General features: G+C 54.4%; 1 protein-coding gene across 6 annotated transcripts in view; it reads left to right on the top strand.

The window, feature by feature from the left end:
* PNPLA7 (patatin like phospholipase domain containing 7) overlaps positions 1–25596 on the top strand; it is an 81585-nt gene that overhangs the window by 34397 nt on the left and 21592 nt on the right. For 4 of the 6 annotated variants that reach the window (XM_052649420.1, XM_052649426.1, XM_052649423.1 and 1 more), the window contains exons 16-22: positions 13808–13885; positions 15556–15761; positions 16724–16855; positions 17888–18011; positions 18798–18911; positions 20015–20084; positions 22961–23110. In XM_052649420.1, coding sequence (XP_052505380.1) covers positions 13808–13885; positions 15556–15761; positions 16724–16855; positions 17888–18011; positions 18798–18911; positions 20015–20084; positions 22961–23110 — 874 coding nt within the window. The remainder of the gene's footprint in view (positions 1–13807; positions 13886–15555; positions 15762–16723; positions 16856–17887; positions 18012–18797; positions 18912–20014; positions 20085–22960; positions 23111–25596) is intronic. The other 2 variants (XM_052649421.1, XM_052649422.1) reach the window with 2 other exon arrangements.

The raw sequence follows: 25596 nt of genomic DNA, 5'->3' as shown, positions 1-25596 counted from the left end.
TCTAGAGAAAAGCGAGGGTGTGGGCTTGGGTTTCAGCGTTAATGCGATCTCCTTGGTGCTGGTGGGACTGCGTCTCTCACATCTCACTGCCTCTGCCTCTGGTGGGGGAGCATGTGGAGCCTGCTGCCCGTCTGTCTGTCTTTCACTGGTAGGCGTCTGGGGTTTCTTTCCAGTTTCTGAACGAGAGTCCCGTGCTGCGTAGGTCTTGCACGTGGCCGTCTCTGGGATTTGCCTTTCTGCCTTCTGAATGGTCTCTGGTGGACGGAAGTTTGTAATTACAGTGCAGTCAGCACCGCTGTTTTCTTTTATGGTTAGTGCTTTCTGCGTCTAAGAAACGTTTCCTTGCTTTGGGTTCATAAATATTTTTATATATTGTCTTCAAAAAGCTCTGCTGCTGCGCCTTTCTCAGGTTTTAAAGCGGATGGGATTAATTTTTGTGCGGGATGCAGGGAAGGACTGGATTGATGTGCTTTTGCTCACGACTACCTGGCTGGCTCAGAGTCATGCTGTCTCCAATGTCTCTGTTGGGATCTGGCCTGACTCCTCTGCGGTTTCTGTCTCACTTCTGGCGCCACGCAGGGCAATGTAGCTCTGCAGGGCAATGTCCTCCTTGAGCCCCAGAAAACAGGGATAGATGGGGCCTCCCACACCCCTCAGCTCATGGGGCCTCCCTTCCTGGCCTCCCAGGGCGGGAACTGGGAACTTTCATGAAGGTTTTGCCATCTGCACCCATGCACAGCACAGCCCCTGAGTGGGGCAGCTTTCGGGCCAGCATTGGGGCACACGGCGCCTCCGCCAGACTGGTCCAGATGCTGCCGCGTGCCAGTTCCCGGGCGGGCAGAGGGAGGCTGCGGCTGGTGCGCGACTCCCCTCTCCTGCGGGGCTCAGCCTCCTGAGGGGCAGCTCGCGGTTCCTGGGCTGAGTCCCGGGGCAAGGCAGCGGCAGTGCTCTGCCTCCGGCCTGAGCATCTGGGGAGGAGGGCGTGCTCGTCTTCCCTCCTTTGAGGAGAGCTGTCTCCTTGGTGCTGTCAGGATAGGCTCTCTCGGATCACGCGGTGTCGCTGACAGAACTGAGCACGGGTTTCTTGTTACTCGTCTTGCACGAGACTCTGTGGGCTTCTGTGGTCTGTCCCTCTCAATCACTGCAGGCAAATTATCAGCAGTATCTCTCCAAGTATTGCCTCTGTCCATTTCCTCTCTTAGCCCTCAAGACTCGAACGAATGTATGTTCTCATTTACCCATTATGAATCTTACCCTTTCTTCTGCTGCTGCTGCTGGTAAGTCGCTTCAGGCGTGTCCGACTCTGTGCAGTCCCACAGACGGCAGCCCACCAGGCTCCCCCATCCCTGGGGTTCTCCAGACAAGAATATTGGAGTGGGTTCCATTTCCTTCTCCAGTGCGTGAAAGTGAAGTCTCTCAGTCGTGTCTGACTCCTAGCGACCCCATGGACTGCAGCCCACCAGGCTCCTCTGTCCATGGGATTTTCCAGGCTAGAGTACTGGAGTGGGGTGCCATTGCCTTTTCTGCTTTCTTCTGCATTTTTGTTATCAAAGTCTTTGAAAGAAACGTAAATGTTGATGTTTTTATTTAAGTTCTAACAGAAGCAGGTCTGCTGTTAAGCCTGGGACTGAGTTCTTGAGGCTGGCTCTCCCGTCACCATGCTGGCAGGCCTGCTTCTTGGCTCTGCTGTCTCGAGCCCAGCTGTCACGCGCCTCGCCCATGTGCATGCCTGTTGCTGTGGAGTCCCTCCCTTGGGGTCGCTTGGCCTCCTCTGTCCCCTCTGGCCCTGGCTTGTGGTGTCTCACCTCTGACTGGGCCTGGTTTTCCTTGGCAGCTGTGTGCTGTTTGTAGTGTTTACTTGTGGGAATTACAGGAGACCAAAGGTGGCTTTATTTCCTTCAGAAAGGCGTTCTCCTTCCTTTTGCCAGAAGTCTGGGCCAACCAGATGGCCCAAAGCTGGACTTTAGAATTCCTCAGTTATGCTTAAAAGTTTATTTATTCTATCTAATCCATCAATAAAATTTTCATATTATGTTAGTTAATATTTTCTTAGTCTCATTTTAATAATTTTAAACAAACTTATTTGTATTATTTTATTTTTCCTATTCAATAATTGGTACATCCAGGATTTATTTTTTATGTTCTTATTCATTATAGAAAGCTTCAGACATGTAAAAAGGTAGTGGAAATAACCTTATGCACCCCCATGTACCTGTCACCCAACCAATAATCCTCTGCTCACAGCTGGTCTCTTTACTACTTTGTTCCTAACCCCTCCTCCAGTTATCTTCTGCCTGGAAAATTTCAGACACTGTATTGTTCCACATTGTCCCTCTCTGAAAGTTAAGGACCCTGTTTCAAAACAGAGCCATATCATCCTCACAATTCAATGTTGAAAGGCCTCAAAACATAATCCACTCAACCAGTGTTCATGTTTCCTCAACTGTCGTCATGAAATGTTTTTTTTTCCACTATTAACAGTTTTTTAAAGCGGATTTTATTTTTTAGAGAAGAGCAATTTTAGGTTCACAACAAAATGAAGCAGGTGCAGGGGCCTCCCGTGTCCCTGCTGCCCCCCGAGAGCACGCACCACCTCCTCTGTAATCACCGGCCAGGACGCCCGTCACAGTTCGGGACCCTGCCTGGCGATGTCGGCACCGAGCCCAGGGTCTCCCGTGGGCTCGCTGCGGCCGTGCCTTCTGTGGGCTCGGATACCGTGGGCTGACACGTGCCCACTGTTGCGGCTTCACGCGGAGCGGTTTCGCTGCCCTGAGGCCCCCGTGCACTCCTGCTCATCCTCCTCCCCAGCCTCCAGCGACCCCCGCCCTTTTTCTGGTGCCGTGGTTCGGCCTTTCCCAGAAGGCCGCGGAGCTGGAATCCTGCCAGGCGCAGAGCACGCAGCGTAGGGTGCCTTTCCAGATGGGGCCCCTCCTTAGGAGCTTGCGTCCGAGCCGCTGCCATGTCTTTTCATGCTTCGACGGTTCGCGGCTTTTCCGTGGTTAACAGTGCTCCATTGTCTGGACGGGTCAGAGGTCATTTGTCCATTCATCAGCTGGAGAACATCTTGCTCCCTTCTAACTTTAGGCAATTACGAGTGAAGCTGCGGTTTGTGCCTGTGTAGACCTGAAGTTTTAAACTCATCTGGGTAAACACTCGGGGTGTGGTGGCAGGATCGTGTGGTAAGAGTGTATTAAATGCTTAGTTTTGTGAGGAACTGCCACACCGCCTTCCACACTGGCTCTGCCGAGGTCCCGTTCCTGCCAGCAGTGAGTGAGTGGCCCCGCTGGTCCTTCCCCACCAGCTTTCGCCGTTGTCAGTGCTGCAGATCTTGGCCGCCTCTAGTAACCCGGTAGTGATAGCTCACCGTTTTAATTCGCATCTCTCTGATGACATATGATGGGGAGAATCTTTCCACGTGCTCATTTGCCATTTGAGATTCTTCTTTGGTGAGAGGTCTGTTAAGGTCTTCGGCCCCTTTTTAAAACATATTGTTTCCTTATTGTTGAGTTTTGTGTATTCTTTATATTTTTACATAAAAGTCCTTTATCAGATGTGTCTTTTGCAAATGTTTTCTCCCCGTCAGTGGTTTGTCTTTTCATTCTCTTGACAGTGTCTTTCACCAAGCAGAAGGTTCTAATTTCAGTGAAGTCCGTCTCATGCATTCTTTCTTTCATGGACCATGGCTTTGGTGTCACACGTGTGTTGCCCATCACACAATCCCAGGTCATTCAGATTTGCTCCTATGGTCATCTTTCTAGGGTTTCTATAGCGTTCCATTTTATATTTAGGTCTATGATCTGTCTTCACTTTTCACTTTCACTTTCATGATCCATTTTGAGTTAATTCTTTAAAGAGTAAAGTTCCGGTCTGTGTCTGGATTGATTTTTGCATGTGGATGTCCAGGTGCTCCAGCACCATTTGTTAACAAGGCTTTCTCTTCTCCATTTAACCATTGCCGTTGTTCTGTGTCGAAGACCACTTGACTGCACTCACTGGGGGTCTGTTCGGGGCTCTGTGTTCTGTCCCGTTGACCTCTTTGTCAGTGTCTCTCCAGTACCCCCGGTCTCGGTGACTAGCTCTGCAGTAAGTCTTGCAGTTAGATAGTGTCAGTCCTCCAGCTTTGTTCTCCTTCAGTATTGTGTCGACTGTTCTGGGCCTTTTGCCTCATGTAAACCTTGCAATCAGTTTGTCAATATCCACAGTATAACTTTTCCAGTGAGTTGGCTCTTTGCATCAAGTGGTCTGAGTATTGCAGCTTCAGCTTCAGCGTCAGTCCTTCCAGTGAATATTCACAGCTGATTTCCTTTAGGATTGACTGGTTTGATCTCCTTGCTGTCCATGGGCAGGAGGAAAAGAGGGTGACAGAGGATGAGATGGTTGGATGGCATCACTGACTCAATGGACATGAGTTTGAGCAAACTCTGGGAGATGGTGAAGAACAGGGAAGCCTGGCGTGGTGCAGTCCATGGGGTCCCGGAGTCAGACGTGACTCAGCAACTGAACAGCAACGATAGAATAACTTTCAGTGATTTCAGTTGAGATGGCACTGACCTACAGAGCAAGCTGGAAGAGCTGACGTCATGACAATATTGAGTCTTCTTTTCCATAAACATGAAATATTTTTCCAGTGATTTCGTTGTTCTTTGAGTTCTTTCGTTGAGTTTTAGTTTTCTTCATAGAGATCTTGTACGTGTTTTGTTAGATTTATACTTAACTGTTTCATTTTGAGGCATGCTAATATAAATGTTATTGTGTTTTTAATCTCAAATTCCACTTATCCATTGCTAGTATATACAGAAACAATTGGCGTTTGTGTGTTAACTTTGCATCCTGTAACCTTGCTAAAATTGCTTATTAACCTCATGCACAAAATTCTTAGTTATAAGAATTTTTTGTTGTTGTTGATTCTTTTTTAAATTTTTTCCTGTAGACAATCACATTATCCATAAGCAAAAACAGTTTTTATGTCTTCCTTACCAGTCCTTATGCCTTGTATTTCCTTTTCTTGTGTTACAAGAAATGTTGTATACTGTTGGCAAGGAATGAGGAGAGAGGACACCCTTGCCTTACACCTGATCTTAGTGGGAAGGCTTTGATTTTCCCACCAATGAGCATGCTGTTAGCTGTAATTTTTTTGGTAGATGGTCTTTATCGAGTCGAGGAGCTTCTCCTCCATCGGATTCACTGAGAGTTCTTATCATGAACGAGTACCGGGTGTGTGCTTGCTCAGTCGCTCAGCCGTGTCTGACTGTGTGCCACCCCACGGACTGTAACCCACCAGGCCCCTCCATCCACGGGGTTCTGCAGGCAGGAATGCTGGAGTGGGCTGCCGTGCCCTGCTCCAGGGGATCTCCCCACCCAGGGGCTGAGCCCGCGGCGCCTGTGGCTCCCGCGCTGGCAGGGGCGCTCTTCCCCACCAGGGCCACCGTTCGTCAGATGCTTTCCCTGCATTTACTGAAGGATCTTGTGGTTTTCCTTCTTTAGCCTGTTGATGTGATGGAGTCACTGATTTTTGACTGTTGGACCAGCCTTGCGCACCTGGGATAACCCTGCTTGGTTGTTGTGTATAACCCTTTCTGCGTGTTGTTGGGTTTGCTGTGCCGAACGCTCTGCTGAGGACCTTTGAATCTGCTCATGAGAGAGCTTGGTCTGTGGTTTCCTCTGCTTGGGACGTCTTTGTCTGGCTTTTGTGTGAGGAAATGCTGGCCTCATAGAATAAGCTGGGTGGTGCTCCTCCTGCCACTGTTTTCTGGAAGAGTTTGCAGGAACTGGTGTAACTTCTTCCTTGAATGTTTGGTAGAAGCTGCCAGAGAACCCTTCTGGGCCTAGTGCTTTCTGGTTTTGAAGGTTATTAATTATTGACTTAATTTCCTAATAAATATAGGCCTACTCAGGTTGTCTCTCTCTTCTTGTGTGAATTTTGGCAGATTGTTTCTTTCAGAGAATTGGCTGATTTGATCCAGGCGGTCCGCGTTGTGGGCGCAGAGCTGCTATGGTGTCCTTTATGGTCCTTTAATCTCCACGCCATCTGTAGTGATGCCTCTGTTTCGTGCATGAGGTTAACAATTCGTTACCAATCTCTCTTTTTCCTTGGTTAGCTGAGATAGAGGTGGTCGCTTTTTTTGGTTGCACCACTTGGCATGTGGGGTCTTCATTCCCCAGCCAGGGATCAAACTCGCACCACCCACATTGCAGGTGCAGAGGCTTAGTCACCAGAAGTTTGAGGCTTCAAACTCCCAGGGAAGTTTGAGGCTTATCAATTTTATTGATCTTCTCAAAGAACTAGGTTTCAATTTTGTTGATTTTTCTCTATTGATTTCCTGTTTGCAGTTTCATTGATTTCTGCTCTCATTTTTACCATTTCCTTTTTCCTACTTACTTTGGATTTAATTTGCTTTTCTTTCTTTGGTCCCCTAGCCGGAAGCTTGGATTACTGACATCCGCTCTTTCTTCTTTTCTGGTTTGTGGTCAGAGCTGTAAATTTCCCTCTAAGTATTGCTTTCGCTGCATTGCACACACTAAGTTGTGTTTTCATTTTCATTTAGCTCAGTATATTTTAAATTTCTCTTGAGAGGTATTCTGTGACCCATGCGTTACTTGGAGCTGTGGTGTCTAACCTCCAAGTAATTGGGGGTTTCCCAGCTACCCCTCTGCGCCTGGCCTCTAGCTCACTTCTGTCGTAGCCCAGGAGCAGATACTGCATGACTTCTGCTCTTTTAAGTCTGTGAAGAGGTGCTTGTGGCCCAGAACGTAGTTTCCGTTGGTGAGTGTTCCATGTGAGCTTGAGAAGACGGTATAGCCTGCCTTTTTCGCACGAACGAGTCTGACGATCCGTGGTGTTGTTAAGCTCAGCTGCATTTTTGCAGATTTCCTGTCTGCTGGGCCTGTTGCTGGTAGCAGCTGTGGAAGACTCCCGCTGCATAGTGGACTCATCTGCTTTCCTTATAGCTGGATCAGTTTTTGTCTCATGTGCTTTGATGGTCTGTTGTTAAGCATTTATGATTATGTTTTGGACTGTTACACAATGGAGATAGATAGTGACAGACTTTGTTTTTTGGGGCTCCAAAATCGCTGCAGATGGTGACTGCTGCCATGAAATTAAAAGATGCTTGCTCCTTGGAAGAAAAGCTGTGACAAACCTAGACAGCACGTTACAAAGCAGAGACATCGCTTTGCCAGCAGAGGTCCATGTAGTCAAAGCTGTGGTTTTTCTAGTGGTCGTGCCTGGATGTGAGAGCTGGACCATGAAGAAGGCTGAGTGCTGAAGGATTGACGCTTCTGAACTGTGGGGCTGGAGAAGGCTTGACAGTCCCTGGACGGCAAGGAGATCCAGCCAGTCCATCCTAGAGGAGATCAGTCCTGAATACTCATTGGAAGGACTGATGCTGAAGCTGAAGCTCCAATACTTGGGCAACCTGATGTGAAGAGCTGACTCATTAGAAAAGGCCCTGATGCTGGGAAGGATTGAAGACAGGAGGAGTAAGGGGATGACAGAGGATGGGATGGTTGGACGGCATCACTGACTCAATGGGCACGAGTTTGAGCGAAATCTGGGAGAGAGGGAAAGACAGGGAGGCCTGGCGTGCTGCAGTCCACGGGGTCAGAAGGAGCTGGACTCGACTGAGGCCTGAACAGCAACATTGGGTCGTTATGTCTTCTTGGAGAACTGACTCCTTTATCGTCGTATTAATATAATACCCTTCTTTATCCCCACAGTATCCCTTTTCTGAAGCCTGAGTGCTCCTGTCTGCAGTTCCTGTGGCTCCTCCTGCTCCCTTTTGACGAGTGTTAGTGTGACGATCTTCCCCTGCCCACCCAAGTTTCCTGTTTTGAGTTCACTTTTGTATCTGGCTGTGTCAGGTCTTAGTCGCAGTGCTTTGTGTCTTTGGTTGTGGCGCGTGGACTGTCCGGTGCGGCCTGTGGGATCTGCTCCCTTACCAGGGCACAGAATGGACCCCCTGCATTGGGGGCACGGTCTTAGCCACTGGCCCACCAAACAAGCGTCCCCGACCCACTTCAGTCCAGTGCAGCCGCTCAGTCGTGTCCGACTCTTTGTGACCCCGTGGACTGCAGCACGCCAGGCCTCCCTGTCCATCACCAACACCTGGAGTTCACTCAGACTCGTGTCCATTGAGTCAGTGATGCCACCCAACCATATCATCTTCTGTCAACCCCTTCTCCTGCCTTCAATCTTTCCCAGCATCAGGGCCTTTTCCAATGAGTCAGCTCTTTGCATCAGGTGGCCAAAGTGTTGGAGTTTCAGCTTCAACATCAGTCCTTCCAATGAACACTCAGGACAGATTTCCATTAGGATGGACTGGTTGGATCTCCTTGCAGGCTAAGGGGCTCTCAGGAGTCTTCTCCAACACCACAGTTCAAAGACATCAGTTCTTTGGCACTCACCTTTCTTTATAGTCCAACTCTCACATCCATACATGACTACTGGAAAAACCATAGCTTTGACTAGATGGATCTTTGTTGACAAAGTAATGTCTCTACTTTTTAATATGCTGTCTAGGTTGGTCATAGCTTTTCTTCCAAGGAGCAAGTGTCTTTTAATTTCATGGCGGCAGTCACCATCTGCAGTGATTTTGGAGCCCAGAAAAATAAAGTCTGCTACTGTTTCCCCATCTATTTGCTGGGAAGTGATGGGACCAGATGCCATGATCTTAGTTTTCTGAATGTTGAGTTTTAAGCCAACTTTTTCACTCTCCTCTTTCACTTTCATCAAGAGGCTTTTTAGTTCCTCTTCACTTTCTGCCATAAGGGTGGTGTCATCTGCATATCTGAGGTTATTGATATTTCTCCCGGCAATCTTGATTCCAGCTTGTACTTCTTCCAGTCCAGCGTTTCTCATGATGTACTCTGCATATAAGTTAAATAAGCAGGGTGACAATATATAGCCTTGATGTACTCCTTTTCCTATTTGGAACCAGTCTGTTGTTCCATGTCCAGTTCTAACTGTTGCTTCCTGACCTGCATACAGATTTCTCAAGAGGCAGGTCAGGTGTTCTGGTATTTCCATCTCTTTAAGAACGTTCCACAGTTTGTTGTGATCCACACAAAGGCTTTGGCATAGTCAATAAAGCAGAAATAGATGTTTTTCTGGAACTCTCTTGCTTTTTCAATGATCCAGTGGATGCTGGCAATTTGATCTCTGGCTCCTCTGCCTTTTCTAAAACAGCTTGAACATCTGGAAGTTCACGGTTCACGTATTGCTGAAGCCTGGCTTGGAGAATTTTGAGCATTACTTTACTAGCATGTGAGATGAGTGCAATTGTGCGGTAGTTTGAGCATTCTTTGGCATTGCCTTTCTTTGGGATTGGAATGAAAACGGACCTCTTCCAGTCCTGTGGCCACTGCTGAGTTCCCCAAATTTGCTGGCATGTTGAGTGCAGCACTTTCACAGCATCATTTTTTAGGATTTGAAATATTTACTTTTTCTTAAAGATTTTTTTGGGATGTGGACCATTTTTTAAAGTCTTTATTGAATTTGTTACAATATTTCTTGCTTTATGTTTTGCTTTTTTGACTGTGAGGCATGTGGGGTCTTAGCTAAGAACATGCAGTAGCGTTGCACGTGAGAACATGGCAGGGCCACGGGGCAACTGCTGCAGGTGCAACATGGGTAACGGGGGTGCCAGAAGGAAAAGCGACGTTCACCGTCTGTGTCCACCGTATCCACCCAACCGCAGATCATGTAGTATTGTATGTATTTATTGAGAAAAATCCACATACAAGTGGACCTGTGCTTCAAAGCCATGTTGTTCAAGGGTCAGCTGTGTAATGAACTAGTAAACATTAGTGTTTTCCCGAGTCACGTGAGCCACTCTGGCAAATTACAGTTGTGGGAACTCCTGGTTTGTTGCCAGCTTGGCGGAACCGTGGGCAGCCTGAGGACCCTTTGCTTCTGGTTGGTGTCTGGAGAGGGGGCAGTCTGGTGGGACTGAGCGCTCGCCCTGTGGGTCTGGTGACAAATGCAGGTGGTTAGTGTCCGAGTTGAGCTGGGACACTTGGTGTCTGAGGAGTTGGAGGAGGATTTGGTGTCAGAGGTATTCAGTGTGCAGCCAGAAAGAGAGTTTCCCTTTTAGACACTGCACTGCTTTGTGGATAGTGTGAGTGCCTATAACAAAACAATCCCGCTCTCCCTCGCACCCCTGTGCGTGTCCCTGGCGGCGTGCATTCCACGCTTGTATGAGCCACGTCATCTAAAGCACTGTTGCCAATGTCACTTTAAACAAGCTTCCCTGTGAGATGAAGAGCGACTCGGGTTTCGTTTTGCCTTGACTTTTCCTCTCCCAGAGCTCTCCCTTCTGTATTACGCAGATCTGAGTTTCTGACCTCCCTCATTTAACTTCTCTCTAAGGAGCTTCTTCCAGCATACCTAGGTCTACAGGTGACACGTTCCCTCAGTTTTTGTTTCCCAAGAACATCTGCTTTTCCTCACTTTTGAAGAACAGCTTCGCAGGGCACAGACTTCTGCGTTGATGGGTTTTTCTCTCAACACTCTACCGTTCTCTTCCTGCCGGCGTGGTTTCAGAGAAGTCTGAAGTCAGTCTCACCTTTGTTCCTCTGCGAATCCAGTGCTGCCTCTGGCTTCCTCCAGGGTTGTCTTCTTCTTTGATTTGCTCTAGTTTGCGTCTGGGATGCCCAGTGTCATCCTTTGACGTCCATCCTGGTCGGTGTTCTCTGAGCTCCCTGGGTCTGTGGTCTGGCCTGACACTAGCTTCATGCACTGTTGCTCCAGATGCTTCTCCTGCCCCTTTCTCTCCCTTCTGGCATCCCCGTCACGCCCGCCGTCCCTTTCACGGCTGCTCCCTGGCCCTTGCATGTTCTGTCCTGTTTTCATCAGCCGTTTCCTGTTCCTCTTCTGTTTGGAGCTTGCTGTTGGTATATCTTCGAGCTCAGACTCTTCCCTCAGCTGTGTCAAGGCTGCTGATAAGCCCAGCAGAAGCACCCTTGGTTTCTGTTACAGTGGTTTTTGCCTCTGGCGTTTCCCTCTGTTCTTCCTCACAGTTTCCATCTCTCTGTTGACAGTGCCCATCTGTTTTTACATGCTGTCTCCTTTTCCATTAGAGCCTTAGCATGTTCAGTTCAGCTCAGTCCAGGTGCTCAGTCGTGTCCGACTCTTTGCGACCCCATGAATCGCAGCACCCCAGGCCTCCCTGACCATCACCAACTCCCGGAGTTCACCCAGAGTCATGTCCATCGAGTTGGTGATGCCATCCAGCCATCTCATCCTCTGTCGTCCCCTTCTCCTCCTGCCCCCAATCCCTCCCAGCATCAGGGTCTTTTCCAGTGAGTCAGTTCTTCACATGAGGTGGCCAAAAGTATTGGAGTTTCAGCTTTAGCATCAGACCTTCCAATGAACACCCAGGACTGATCTCCTTTAGGATGGACTGGTTGGACCTCCTTGCAGTCCAAGGGACTCTCAAGAGTCTTAGCATAGTACCCATAGGTTATTTTAAATTCCAGTTGGATAATTCCAGCATCCTCGCCATGTCTGGCCCTGGTGCTTGTTCTGTCTCTTCACATTATTTTTTTTTCCTGTTAGCATGCCATGTGATTGTCCCTTGATAGAAGGCATGTTGTGCCAGGCCTTTGGTGACGAGGTGCTGAGGCGTGTGGGCCTGGATGAGGTCTCGGTCTTCGTGTGTCTGTGCTTCTGGACTGTGACCGTCCCTGGTGCGTCTTGGCTTCACCCCTGAGCTCTCAGGGAGACGGGGTGGTGGGCGTAGGCTGGCACTGGCGTTCTCCCCTCACCGGCGGTGAGGCTCAGGTGGGTGCCAGCACGCGGGGCTCTGGTTGCCTAGTTCCCCCTGAGGGCAGGTCTTGTTGGCCAACTCAGAGTGGTTCCTTTCCCCTCCCCTACTGGAGGCCCAAGGCAATTTTTCTCCACTGTTTTCTGGGGAACCTGGTCGAGCGCCTGGAGGAGAACCTCACAAGGCTGAGGGCCTGTGACCTATCTGTGGAGTTTTCATCTCTCAGACTTGTTCCTTCAGCCTCCACACTTGCAGCCCATGGAGGTTTCCCTCCGTGGGTTCGTTACTGCACCCCCACCTCTCCACGGGGAGAGGCGAGCACGTCTCTCGTGGGTCTGAGAGCCATTGACAGGAGAAGGCAGTGGCACCCCACTCCAGTACTCTCGCCTGGAAAATCCCGTGGACGGAGGAGCCTGGTAGGCTGCAGTCCATGGAGTCGCTGGGAGTCGGACACGACTGAGTGACTTCACTTTCACTTTTCACTTTCATGCATTGGAGAGGGGAATGGCAACCCACTCCAGTGTTCTTGCCTGGAGAATCCCGGGGACGGGGGAGCCTAGTGGGCTGCCGTCTCTGGGGTCGCACAGAGTCGGACACGACTGAAGCGACTTAGCAGCAGCAGCAGCAGTTGTTAGGAGGAGTGGAGTCTTCCCAGCTCCCTCCTAGCTAGACCGGAAGCAGCGGAAGCAGCGTGTCTCCGCGTCGTCTCCAGCCTCCTGTTCCTGGCTGCGGGTCAGGGTCTGCGTGAGTCCACGTGCCGCTGGCGGTGCTTTCTCTTCAGTCTCTCTGGAAAAACAAAAAAACGCAACCAACTTTTATTATGACATCGCACAGGACAGGGGCAGAGGAGAGCAGGGCGGGCCGCCTCCCGCAGAGCCGGGGAGCTCGAGCAGCTGTCTGCCCCCACTGCGCCCCCTGCGCAGCCACGCCCAGCGTCCCGTTTAGCAGGGCTTCGGTATTTCCTCCCGAAAAGACACAGGCTGCTTTTGAACACAAGGCAGTGTCTTGTCCCCGCCCCCAGATGCAACAACAACTCTTCAGTGTTTTCCTGTCCAGGTTGCTCCTGAAGGTGCCGAGTGGTGGGGGCTGGTGGGCTCTCAGGCCTCTTCCCTAAAGCCCCTGTCATCCTTTATCCAGAGACTTCGTCGTCCTCGTGTCTGACAGCTGGGCTGGCCCCCGCCCCCCATGGTGGGGGAACCGGGGCGCAGGTCTCGCTGTTGGTCAGGAGGCACGTGGCATCCATCTTTCTCTGTGGGTGTCGGCTGGCAGCCCCAAAGCCCGGGCTTAGACTCCCGCCACCTTGGCTTTGCAGGGCTGGAACTAGTGATGTAGGTACCGTACCTGTCCTCTTCCCAGGCGGTGCTAGTGGTAAAGAACCCGTCTGCCCATTCAGGAGACATAAGAGACGCAGCTTCAGTCCCCAGGTCGGGAAGGTCCCCTGGAGGAGGGCGTGGCACCCCACTCCAGTATTCTTGCCTGGAGACCCCCACGGACAGAGGAGCCTGGCGGGCTATGGTCCATAGGGTTGCAGAGAGTCGGACACAACTGAAGGGACTTCACACGCACGCACGCCTCTTCAGAGGTGACTAGTGAGTTTTCTTGACGTTTCTGTTCCGTTGTGGCTGTGAACTGTAAACACAGCTGGTGTTTCCACGCCCTTTGAACTCACTTTGCGGGTTTTTCTCCTCACAAGACCCTGGGTGTGCTCCTGGGTGTGCTGTGAAGAGCCCCTAGCGCAGCTAGCAGGGAAAGGGCGCCCGACCGGGACGCTTGCCCGCCAGGCCTGCGCCCCGCAGCCAGCCAGCCGCCCCCTCGCGCGGCTTCGCAACGTGGCGCGCGCGTCTGCGTTCTGCTCTTGCACTGATTCCGTCTGTCCTGTGCCAACGGTTCCAGCTTGTCGCCACCCTCTGGGCCTGTCTCCACGGTGGTCCTCCGAGGGCTGGCGATACCCTGAGGCTGTGCGCCTGCCTGGGGGGCCGTGTGCAGCCTCCTCATAAGCTTGTCTCTCTGCGCTCCCTGTCCTGACCCTGTGTTTCGGTTTTTAGGACCCTTCGCTGTTGGATGGCCGGGTGGCGCTTCTCCATGTCCCAGGGGGCACGGTGGTGTTGAAGCAGGGAGACCAGGTGAGGGAAGGCGGAGTCTGCAAGAGCGGCCCACCCAGGACCCAGACCACCCACACCCCAGACCACCCAGACCACCCAGGACCCAGACCACCCAGACCCAGCACTGGCGCTGGCACTGGGCAGACTCAGAGCAGGCAGCCTCCGTGTGGCCCTCTGGACCCAGTGGACACACGGCGTGCGTCCCGCTCTCGCAGAGCGCCGAGGGGCTCTTGCCCTCAGGCCTGTGCAGCCGTCAGCAGGCCTGCTGAGGGTCAGTGAGCCCGCCCTCTTGCTGGGGTGGCTTTGTCCAGCCCAGTATGGGTGTGTCCATCCGCACACCCACGTTGCTGTTACCAGTCTCACTCAGGAAGTCAGGTACAGGAGGAAGCACTGTGTGTGCCCAGTGCTCAAACCTGATACAGATGGAAAACACTTTTGCCGCTCCTAAGTGAGCGTGGGGCGTCCCAGGTGAGGCTAGTGGCCCGGCCAGTGCAGCAGATGCAAGAGACCTGGGCTCAGTCCCGGGGTCAGGAGATCCCCTGGGGCAGGCGGTGGCAGCCGTTCCAGGATTCTCGCCTGGAAAACCCTATGGGCAGAGGAGCTTGGCAGGCTACAGTCCCTGGGGCTGCGAAGCGTCGGACACGACTGGGCGGCCACAGATGCGTGTAGTTTCTGACCTCTAGAGCCCTGCTCTGCTGGGTGGCAGAGGCCGTCTCTCCGGCCTCCTGTGGTGAGGCCCTGTGCCGGCTGGGAGCAGGAGCCCTTCGTCTGTTGGTCACGCAGCAGTGGTGGGGAAGGCCTTCCCTGCTGTGTGAGCCGCTGGCCTGGGTCCCCTTCCTGGGCGGGCTTTCCCTGGAGCACGGCCCCCCAGGCCAGCGCGGAGGAGGTAGACCACCTCGCAGCCCTGGAGGGCTGGGTCGGGGGCAAGGAGAGCCAGCCTGGTGGGGACCCTCCCAGGCCTCTTCCCCTCCCCTCTGTCCTTTCTCTAATTCTCTGGGGACAAGACAGGGGAAAGGCCTGTCCTTTTCCTGAGGGAGGCCGGCTGCTGGCTGGCCCCCGGCCATCGGGCCCTGTGGGAAAGCCTGTCCTGGGCCTACCACAGCACCCAGTACCCTCGAGAGGCTACGCTGGAGCAGGGGCCGCCTCCGCCTGCCCCCAGCTCCTAGAGCCCTGCGGGGCCTGGCACAGCCTGCTTTTCACTTTTTCCATTTCTGGCACACTGACCCTTTTCTGCTCAGACCAGGGAGGGGGTCCCATGGGGTGGGGTGAGCAGATGAGGCAGGGTCCTGACGGGTTGCATCAGGCTGGTTCCGCAGGCACATCTGCGGATGCTGGGCCCTGAGAATCTGTGCTGTGTGCCGGGGGAGGGGGGTGGGTGAGGCTGTACCGCAGGCTGCAGCCGCTTTCAGGGCCGAGCGCGTGTCTCCGCCTTGCGCGGTGCCGAGCTGCTGGTGTGTTTGTGTGAAACAACTCGAAGTGTAGGTGCCTCCGGGGCTGGGCGGCTGCTGTGGGCCAGAGGCGCAGAGGGGGCTCGTGCCCTGTGGCTGGTGACGAGTGACAGGACACTCCCAGCGAGTCTGGGCCGGGGTCGGTTGCCGGAGCCGTGCAGGCGAGGGCAGCTTGGCGGCCTGCCCACTGCTGGCCCGGGCTCGGGCGCTCTGCCAGCTCCGCCAGCGTCTGCGTTTTGTCAGGACACGAGCATCCTCTTCGTGGTCTCGGGGCTGCTGCACGTGTACCAGCGGAAGATTGACAGCGAGGAGGACACGTTCCTGTTCATGGCACGGCCTGGTGAGATGGTGGGCCAGCTGGCGGTGCTCACGGGCGAGCCCCTCATCTTCACCATCAAGGCCAACCGGGACTGCAGCTTCCTGTCCATCTCCAAGGCGCACTTCTACGAGTGAGTGCCCCACTGGCCATGGCTCCGCGTGGCTCCCTCGTGGCCCTCGAGCGTGTCTGCAGTGCGCGTGCACGCCTCCGCGTGGGCCCGGGGCCTGCTTGTGATGTTGTCTGTGCCATGTGCCTGTGTGTCCTTATGTGTCTGTGTGTGTCCGTGTGAGCGTCCACGTGTGTGCAGTCACAGTGGTGCCTTGGCTGATGTCGCGAGGGACCCTGTGCACTAGTCCCTTCCCTCTGAATGTGAGGCTGGTGTCAGCTGCTGTCCTGATATCCCCTGGGGTCCTCGGGAGCTCCCACATGCCACCCGAAGCAGAACTTTACGTTTCCCTGACCTGTCTCAGAGACTGGTGACCTCATCTGCCCATTGCTTGGTGGAGTCTCAAGCCCCCCAGGCCAGCATGCTCTGTGGCCCAGTGCAGCCAGGAGCTGAGCATGCCCCTGGCCCTGCCCTCCAGAGGCCACCACACCATAGCGGGTACCTGCGTGGCTCCACACCCCCAGCCTGGTTCACAGTGGCATCAGGAGACAGTGGCTGACGTTTCTGCTGGACCCAGTGGCTTTCTGGGCTCCAAGCCTCCACAGTCTCTGCCACTGACCCCTCAGCCACACCCTCCCCGTGCACCCTCACTGCTCTGGTTTTCTGGCACATCCTGGGGGGCTGGGGTTTTGACCCACTGCGAGCACTGGGCCCTTACACGTGGCATGTGCCCCCAGGACACTGTGGGCGGTGACGACTACTGTGGAGGGGTTCTGACAGCCCTCCCAGGGTCGCTGGCCACTGTGCGTACCCAGGGGGCTGAGGAGCAGGTAGATGACCAGGGTCTGCGCTCTGGCTTCACCCTTGGCTCAGTGGGCATTGTGATAAGTGGGGACTGGGGGCACCCGCGGCCTGGAGTGAAGGGGTGGAGGCCGGCGGGACCAGCCGGGGAGCTGGGGCAGGGAATGACTCCAGGATGCCCGCAGCATCATGCGGAGGCAGCCGGCCGTGGTCCTGAGCGTGGCGCACACCGTGGTGAGGCGGGTGTCCTCCTTCGTGCGGCAGATCGACTTCGCCCTGGACTGGATGGAGGTGGAGGCCGGCCGCGCCATATACAGGTGAGGCCCGCCTTCTGGCCACACCGTGTACAGGCGAGGCCCGCCTTCCGGGCGCACCACGAACGGGCGAGGCCCGCCTTCCCGGCGGCGGGCGCAGAGAAGGGCCGCTCTGCTCTGCCTCGGGGGTGACAGAGGCAGAGGCCTCGCGGCTGCTTCCTGACTTCCATGCCCACACTGCCCTCAGGCGCGCGCCCCCTCTTCACCGGCACAGTCTTCTGCAGGGCCCAGCGGAGCCGTGTGGAGACAGCGTCCGTGGAGATGTTTGTGTGCCAGGTGTGGGCTCAGATGGGCAGCCTCAGGCCCGTGTCCTAATGGCTGAATTCAGGCGTCCACGCTTGCTGGGTCAGACCCGGCTTCAGTTCAGTTCAGTCGCTCGGTCGTGTCTCTTTGCGACCCTATGAATCGCAGCACGCCAGGCATCCCTGTCCATCCCAACTCCCGGAGTTCACTCAGACTCACGTCCATCGAGTCCGTGATGCCATCCAGCCATCTCATCCTCTGTCGTCCCCTTCTCCTGCCCCCAATCCCTCCCAGCATCAGGGTCTTTCCCAATGAGTCAGCTCAGACCAGGCTTAGAGCTACCAGTCTTGATGGTGAACTAAGATCATTATTTAAAGTCATTTATTTAAAAATCACAATAAACCCTTTACATGTTAGTATACATATTTTTAAATGGAAAATAACGATTTTCCAAAACAAAAAAATGTAGTGAGAAGAATAGATTCCTTTTTCTGTTTTGCTAAGTTTCCTTGGTGGCTCAGACGGTAAAAGCAGTGTCTGCCTGCAATGCGGGAGACCCAGGTTCTGTTCCTGGGTCGGGAAGATCCCCTGGAGAAGGAAATGGCAATCCACTCCAGCACTCTTGCCTGGAAAATCCCATGGACGGAGGAGCCTGATAGGCTACAGTCCATCGGGTCCCAAAGAGTCGGACACGACTGAGCGACTTCACTTCACGTTTCTGTTTCGCTGCCTCTGGTGGCCAAGGGCTTCCAGCCAGGTCCCCCGCCCGCCCCCACAGCCTCTGTCCCGCAGGCAGGGGGACAAGTCCGACTGCACCTACATCGTGCTCAGCGGCCGCCTGCGCGCTGTGATCCAGAAGGACGACGGCAAGAAGCGCCTGGCGGGCGAGTACGGCCGTGGAGACCTCGTGGGCGTGGTAGGGCCGCCCCGCCCTCCTCCCTCCTCCTCTCCCCTCCCCTCCCCGCTTCTCCCCTCCCGTCCCCACCCCTCCCCACACCGTGCCCTGCTCCTGCCCCTCCCCGCCCCTTCCCACCCCTCCTCTTCTTTTCCCTCCCCCTTTCCTTTCCTGCTCACCTCCTCCCCCTCCCCACCCCTCCCCCCTCCCCACCCCTCCCCCCCTCCCCCCCACTCCCCCCCTCCCCCCCACTCCCCCCCTCCCCCCCACTCCCCCCCTCCCCCCCACTCCCCCCCTCCCCCCCACTCCCCCCCTCGCCCACATATGGCCCCTTCCCGCCCCTCCTCCCTTCCCGCCCACGCCCCGCCCATGCCCCCCCCTCCCCCGCTCCTCCCTTCCTTGCTCCTCCCCCTGCGCCCTGCGCCCCGCGCCCGGCGCCCGTCCCTCACATCTTTTCTCTGCCCGCCTCGGGCGCCCATCTGGGCAGAGGCACAGGCAGCAGAATACATCGGAGTTGCTTCCCACAGGCCGCCATCCAGGAGAGCAGGCCTAGGGTGGGTTCGGCAGCCACCTTTCGGACGGTGGTCCCTCTGAGACCCCGAGGCCCTCGCGGGGAGGATGAGGCCCTGGCCTATCTGGGCTGCTGGTGGCAGGCCCACAGCTCTCGCTGATGCTTCCTTCCCCAGCGCAGGGTGCTGGGTGAGCCCCGTTTCCTCCTGCTCTGGAGGGGCCCTGGGACCCTGCTCTCAGGCCTGCCTCCGGGTCCTGGGGTCAGCCTGTGGCCATAGCACCAGCTCCCGTCCCCAGGTGGAGACGCTCACCCGCCAGGCCAGGGCAACCACAGTGCATGCTATTCGGGACTCAGAGCTGGCCAAGCTTCCTGAAGGCGCCCTGAACTCCATCAAGCGCCAGTACCCGCAGGTGAGGGCTGTGCAGTTGTGAAGTCAGAATGCCAAAACCCGGTCAAGACCAAGACTGCTCCCATCAGGCAGGCTGCCGGAGGGGGACCTGCCCCCGCTTCCCCAGACAGCCGTCCCCGCTGGCTTCAGGGCAGGACCGCAGTGCCTGGCAGTCAGCCGGGAGGCAGAATGAGGGCAGCCTGCCCTGCTTCTGGTTCCTGATGTCACTTCCCTGCTTCTGAGTCATGAGAGTGCAGACAGGGAGTGGAGAGCCTGCGCCTTAGCGCTTTGGAGGGAGAGGCAGGGCTGCTGCTGGAGGGTCACAGGAGTGGCCTCTCTGAAGGCTCAGGCCTGATCCATCCCCATGAGCCCATGTGTGAGCAAATGAAGCAGCCCCCAGGTGATGTATGAAGCTACTGTGACTTTAATATCAAAACATGATAAAAATAACACAGAAAACGGATCATTTCTTTTAGTACCATAGTTAGAGCAGGTCAACTATTAATGCGATAGATATGTGATGGGGTAAGCTGACAACAGTGTCTCTTTCCAAAACTGCACGGCGCGCAGGAGCCACGAAGGCAGGCCTCCTGCGCGGTACCTCCTCTGCCGCCTTGCCAACTGCGGCAGTTAAATCCTTCAGCTGACTTTATCCTCACGCAGAAGCGCTTAGAAGTGAATTAGACATACTTTGACATTTCAACTTTATTTACTTGAGTCTGCAACTCAAAAAAATTAGAATTAATATAACCAAAATAGCATTATTATATTTAAAAGGTAATTCTTCGTGGATATCAGGTAATACCAGCCCATGTCTGGCCAGAGCCGGCACTCAGCACCGCACAATGCCCCTTGGCTCTGGGGAGGCCCCTTGTGGTCTGCCTTTGGGGATTGTGGCTTCCCCATTTGTCCTGTTTCCTGCCTGAGGAAGACAGGGGCAGCCAGCCCGGGCAAGGTTGCAGGCCACGTGCCTGCCCACCTGCCTGTGACCAGACAGTGGCTGTGTCACCATCTGCTGCCTGGAGCAGTTTACAGCCGAGGCAGTTTTGAAACCGTGGGTCTAAAGTGCTTGGCTTTATGGTTTACAGTGTGTGGTTGAAGCCTCTGTTCTTTCTCTGCCCCCAGGTTGTGACTCGACTGATTCGCCTCTTGGGTGAGAAGATCTTGGGCAGCCTCCAGCAGGGAGCTGCGGCAGGTGCGTGCCCAGGCCTGGTACCTGGGAGCCCTCCCCCTCCCGGCCTGGAGCCCCTGCCTACCTTGAAACTCCCCCTCACGCAGTGTCGGTTAGAACTTTTGTTTTCAGCTGTCAGACAGGATGTTTGGAACTATTCCCTCGTCTTGGTGTTCCAGGCTTCCTCCTGGTGTCCTCTCCTTTCTGTGTAAAGAGTTCTTTAATAACGGTTCTTAAATTCTCTGAATCTTCCTACATCGAAGGGTGTCTTTGTGTCGCCTCCGTTCTGGAGAATGCAGGTTGCTGGATGTGCTATTCTGCCTTCACAGCCCTGTTATTTCAGCACTTGGGACATGCGCCACTTCCCTCCGGCCTCCGTTATGTCTAAAGAGAAGCCCGGACTTCAGCTTGCGCTCAAGTAGGCGTGCGTTGTTTCTGTCTGACTGTGTTCAAGATTTCCCCTCATCTTCAGTGTTTAGAAATTTGATTCTGGAACGTTTGGGCATGAATTCCTTTGAGTTTATCTTGTTTGGGGGTTTGCTCATCTTGAATCTGCAGGCTTATTTTATATACATATGTATGTATGTGTGTTACTGCCACGTTTGGGAAGGTCTCAGCCTTTATTTCTTCAGATGCTCTCTCAGCCGTGTATTCTTTCTTTTCTGGAAACTCCGAGATGCAGATGTTAGACACCTTGTTATCATCCCCAAAGTCTCTGGGGCGTCGCTTGTGTTTTAACTGTTTTTCTCGTCTGATGCTCAGACCAGGTGGCTTCTTTCGATCTGCCTTCAAGGCCTTCGGCTCTCTCCTCTGTCTTCTTGACTCTGCTCCTAACCCCACCCAGAGAGGTTTCTGTTTCAGTTGTTTTATTTCTACATTTGCTTCAAGACTACCCTGATGGCTGCTTCTGGCAAGCTGTGAGCCCGTTTCAACGCTTTGTCAAGGGCCTCCAGAGTCTGTGCCCTGTTGTCATCTTTGTCTTCTCCTGTTTAAGTCGCTGTCTTCCTGGCTTTTGGTATGCCTGGTCATTTTGGATTGCATCCCGTATTTCGGGTATTATGGTGGTCTGGTTCCCATTTAAATCTCTTACCCTTGCAGACTCTCAGTGTGCTTGTATTCAGGGCACGTCCTGGCCCTCCTCCCGGCTGTGTCTGAGTGCTGACCTAGTTCCCCAGGCCTCTGCCTCGCTGCACTGGCCTGCTGCACTTGTATGCTCCCCCGGGCCAGCGTGAAGGCTCGCGGGTGCGCCGCTGCCTTCTGTTCTCAGAGCCTCTGCCGTGCGCGTCTGGCCAGTCTCCCGGGTGGGCTCCTTGGGGGGGAGCCTAGGGCCTCGCCCAGGGTTTAGAGGGCTCTGTTCTCCATGTCCCCTCTCTGGGCAGGCTGCTGCTTCTGCTTGCTAGTGCTGGTCTTGGAGAGTTGGGGCTCCACCCTCTGTGTCTAGAGCCCAGGCAGGGTTTGCTTAGGGCAGAGAGCCCTGGAAAGTCTCCTGGGAGGCAGCCCCACTGGGGAGGGGAAGAAGGTCTCATGTGGCGGTGGCTGGCTCAGGGCGTGACACTGCCACGCTACCCCTAGTGGGGTGGTCCTCCCACAAGCTGAGGTGTCCCTGGCCAGTTTGCCCTCCTCTCAATGCTCCTCTGGGCCTCCTAAGAGCTGCGTCCAGGGGCTTCTCGTAGCTGGTGGCCGCGGGTAGGTGGGATGTGCTGGCTCCATCCCCTTGGCCAGAACCAGAGCATCTCACAGCTTTTCTTAAAAGCTAGACGAAAGCTATGAGGAGCTGGCGATAAATTCCCCTTCTGGGCCTATTGCAGGTGGAAGGTTCTGATGTCACAGGTCACTGGGAAAGAGAGAGAGGAAGGGACTCCCCACAGAGAAGCTTCGGGAAAGCCAGGGACGGGCCCTCTGCTGCCTTGTGTGAGCCAGCAGTGGGCTCACAGCTCTCCCTCCTCTTTCCCTGTCCCACATTAGCTCTTGGGAGCCCTGTCTCTGCCTCCTGAGCCTCCACGCTGGCTTCTGGGTCATGCCTTGTGGGGGGCCCACCCTCCTCCCTAGGGCCAAGACCAGCAGTCAGAAATGGACAGAACTGGGCCTTCCTGCATGGCCATGCCCTGCCTGGTGAGGTCTGTGTGGGAGCTGGGCTATGGCAGCGGCCGGGCAGGGGAGCCAGGAGGAGCGCCCTCAGCGTGCCCAGGCCCCAGAAGGCTGGAGCCTGGCTGGGGTGTGGCCGGCAGGAAGGGGGAGGCTGCCCCCTCAGCCACCTCCAGGAAAGCAGGAGGTGCCGCCAACCAAGAAGTGATTGGAAATAAGCTTCAGCCAGGGATGTGCTGGTGGAGGGTAGTGACCTCGTGGACATACGGGCCTGCAGGTCCATCGCTGCTGCTGTGGGGCCTCCTGGCCTCACGACTCGAGAATGGGGAGCCTGTGGTCCTGAGGACCCAGCCCTGACCTCCGGCGGGCGGTTCTGTGCCTCACCCCTGGGTCCAGAAGCCTGTGCAGACGAGGCAGTAGGAAAGGGTCATCATCTGAGACTCAGGCCGCCACTGTCTCTGGAGGAGGTGGTGGGAGAACTCCAGGAGAGGGTGCGGCCAGAGGACGGGTCCTCCCCTGGCCCACCCTCCACCCCTTTGCATTTTCTCTGGGCCCCACAGTCTTCTCTGAGTCTGTTCCTGTGTCCCCTTCAGGGGGCCAGTCCTGATGTGTATGAGACGCAAGGGCGCCGCGGTGCGGTTCGCTTTCGGCAGGAAGGCCAGGGCTCTAGTTGTGGAGACCAGGGCAGACCTGGGTGCCCGAGTCCCCAGCCAGGCTGCTGGGGCCACACCATCACCTGGAAACACTCAGGGGCACTGAGGCTGTCCCGGCGGCAGCCGGCTCCTCAGGCTAGCACACACCCCTGTGCTCTGCAGGTCACCAGTTTGGGTTCCACACTGTGGGCAGCAAGTGGGACTCGGGGAACCCTGCCAGCAACCTTTCCACAGTGGCCGTCATGCCAGTGTCGGAGGACGTGCCCCTCACTGCCTTCACCCTGGAGCTCAAGCATGCCCTCAGCGCTATTGGTAAGCCCTGCCCAAGACCACCTGAGGTCCCCTGGGCCCCCTCCTCCTCCTGCCTCTCAATCCTTCCAGGTTCTCCCGAAAGAGCGCTCAGCGTTGCCCGCAAGGCTGATAACCCTGGGTGGGCTGGGGGGTGCGGCACTGGGGAGGGGACCGTCACAGTGAGACAGAGCCTCCGGACAGTCTTGATGGGGAGGCCCGACGCCGCAGGAGAGGGTACGAGTCGCACTGCACTCCTCCCAGCTGACCCCGCAGGGGCCCCTGAGCCCCGCAGAAGCCCGCCTTGGGGTGGGTGCCTACCGCTGCCCCGCCGCTTGGAGAGCACACTGCAGTGGCTGGGGGTGGCTGACAAGGCGGGGCACCCTCAGTTAGGGTCCGGCAGCTTTCATCTTGCTTCCAAGCTCCTGACAGCTGGGGAGTTTGGGGCTCAAGAACAAGAAACTGAAACCCTGGAGAATTCTTAGGAATTCTCCAGATCATAAAGCATTCCATATTCTTAACACTTTGCTCGTGTTTTATGTAACTGTGAGTGATCTTAGTGACAGACATCAGGACGATTTTCTGAGACAGGGCTATTTTAATGGCTTCAAGGGTAATAGAAGGCGTTGAATCAATGCCAAACAAAAATGATTTACAAAATTAACTATTATAAACATTCAATGTTTAAAAGTAATTCTCCAAGTGAAAATTTAAATCACAGAAAGCATTAATGTCCATTAGTCTTGGTCTCTGTTTCATAACAAATGTTCTGGATCTGGAAACCTCCATTTGTTCTCAATGAGGTCGGTCAGACTGTCCAGGGCGCATCAGAAGACCTGCAGTTGCGCAGGACAGATGCACTGATTCATAATAATAGCTTGTTCCCTTTGAAAAAAATTTTTATTTTGAAATAGTTATAGACTCATAGCAAGTTACAAAAAGAGTGAAGAGGGAGCCACATGCCAGCCCCCACCCCGGTTACGTGACCGCAGCACAGCCTCCAGGCCAGGAAACTGGTGTCCGTGCAGAGCACTCACGCGACTGCACGTGTCCCTGTGAATTCCTATTTCTGCGCGAAACTGGGGTCGTAACGGTCTGCACTGAACTGTTGGTGGCGTTGGGTGCCAGTGACGTCCCAGTGATGTGAGGAGGAAGCAGCCTCCTGCCTCGTTCCTGGTCTTGGGGAAAAGCTTTCAGTCTTTCGTCTTTGAGTAGGGTGTTAGCTGTCAGCCTCTCACGGGTGGCCTCTCAATATGTTAGGAAGGTCTCTTCCTATTCATATTTTGCTGAGAGTTCGTATCATGAAAGATGTTAGATTTCGTCAGTCCTTTTCCTGCATCAGCTGAGATGATCATATTTCCCCCCTTTGTTCTGTTAGTGTGGTCTATTACACTGGCTGATACTCATGAATTGAGTCATCCTTGCACTCCAGGAGTGAATCCCACTTGGTCTGGTCTGTAACCCTTTTCTACCCGCTGAGTTTGGTCAGCTCGGCTCTCATGGAGGGTTTTGCACTGTCGGGGTAGCTCGTCTGTAGTTTCTTGGGGTGTCTTGGTCCCACCGTGACTTTGGTAAGGGAGTACTGGTGCTAGCCCCATGGAATGAGTCAGGAAGTGTTCCCTCGGAATCAATATTTTGGAAGACTTTGAGGAGGACTGTAATTAATTTTTCTTTTAATGTTCGGTAGAGGATTTTCCCTGGTGGTCCAGTGGTTAAGAATCGGCCTGCCAGTGCAGGGGTGACAGGTTCCTTCCTGGTCCGGGAAGACTGCACGTGCTACAAGGCGGCTCAGTCCATGCGCCACAACTACGGAGCCCAAGCTCGGGCCTCAGTGCTGCAGCTCCTCCAGGCTGCGTCCCGCAGAGCCCAGGCTGCTCAGCAAGGGAAGCCTGTGCCCCACAGCCAGAGAGTGGGCCCTGCTCGCCGCAGCCGGAGAAGGCCTGTGCCCAGGAGCGCAGCCCCCGCGTGGCTCTGGGCATGTGTTTAGTTTGAGATTCTTCTGGTTACTTAAGGTACAGGGCCAGCTGTTGATCAGGGGTCTTCCTTGGTCCTCAGAGGAGGCTTCTGTAGCCATAAACTCCCCTCCTAGCAGGGCTTCCGCCGTGTCCTGCACATCCTGGAATGCTGTGCTTTTGTTTACATTTGTTTCAAGATGTTTCCTCATTTCTTGGTGATTTCTTTGACTCATTGGTTGTTTAAGCATTTAATTTCCATATGTTTGTGAATTTTCCATTTTTATGCCATTGTGATCAGAAAAGATACTTTATGTAGATCCCATCTTTACCTGCCTCCTGAGGAACTTGTATGCAGGTCAAGAAGCAACAGCTAGAAGAACTGGATGTGGAACAACTGACTGGTTCAAAATTGGGAAGGAGTGCATCAAGGCTGTGTATTCTCACCCTGCTTATTTAACTTGGCATGCAGAGTACATCCTGCTAAATACCGGGCTGGATGAACCACAAGCTGAAATCAAGATTGCCAGGAGAAATGTCAACAGACTCAGATATGCA

Source organism: Budorcas taxicolor, chromosome 11, assembly GCF_023091745.1.
Source record: "Budorcas taxicolor isolate Tak-1 chromosome 11, Takin1.1, whole genome shotgun sequence".
Taxonomy (NCBI): Eukaryota; Metazoa; Chordata; class Mammalia; order Artiodactyla; family Bovidae; genus Budorcas; species Budorcas taxicolor.
Note: the sequence above shows the minus strand (reverse complement) of the source record. Positions and strands in the feature narration are given on the sequence as shown.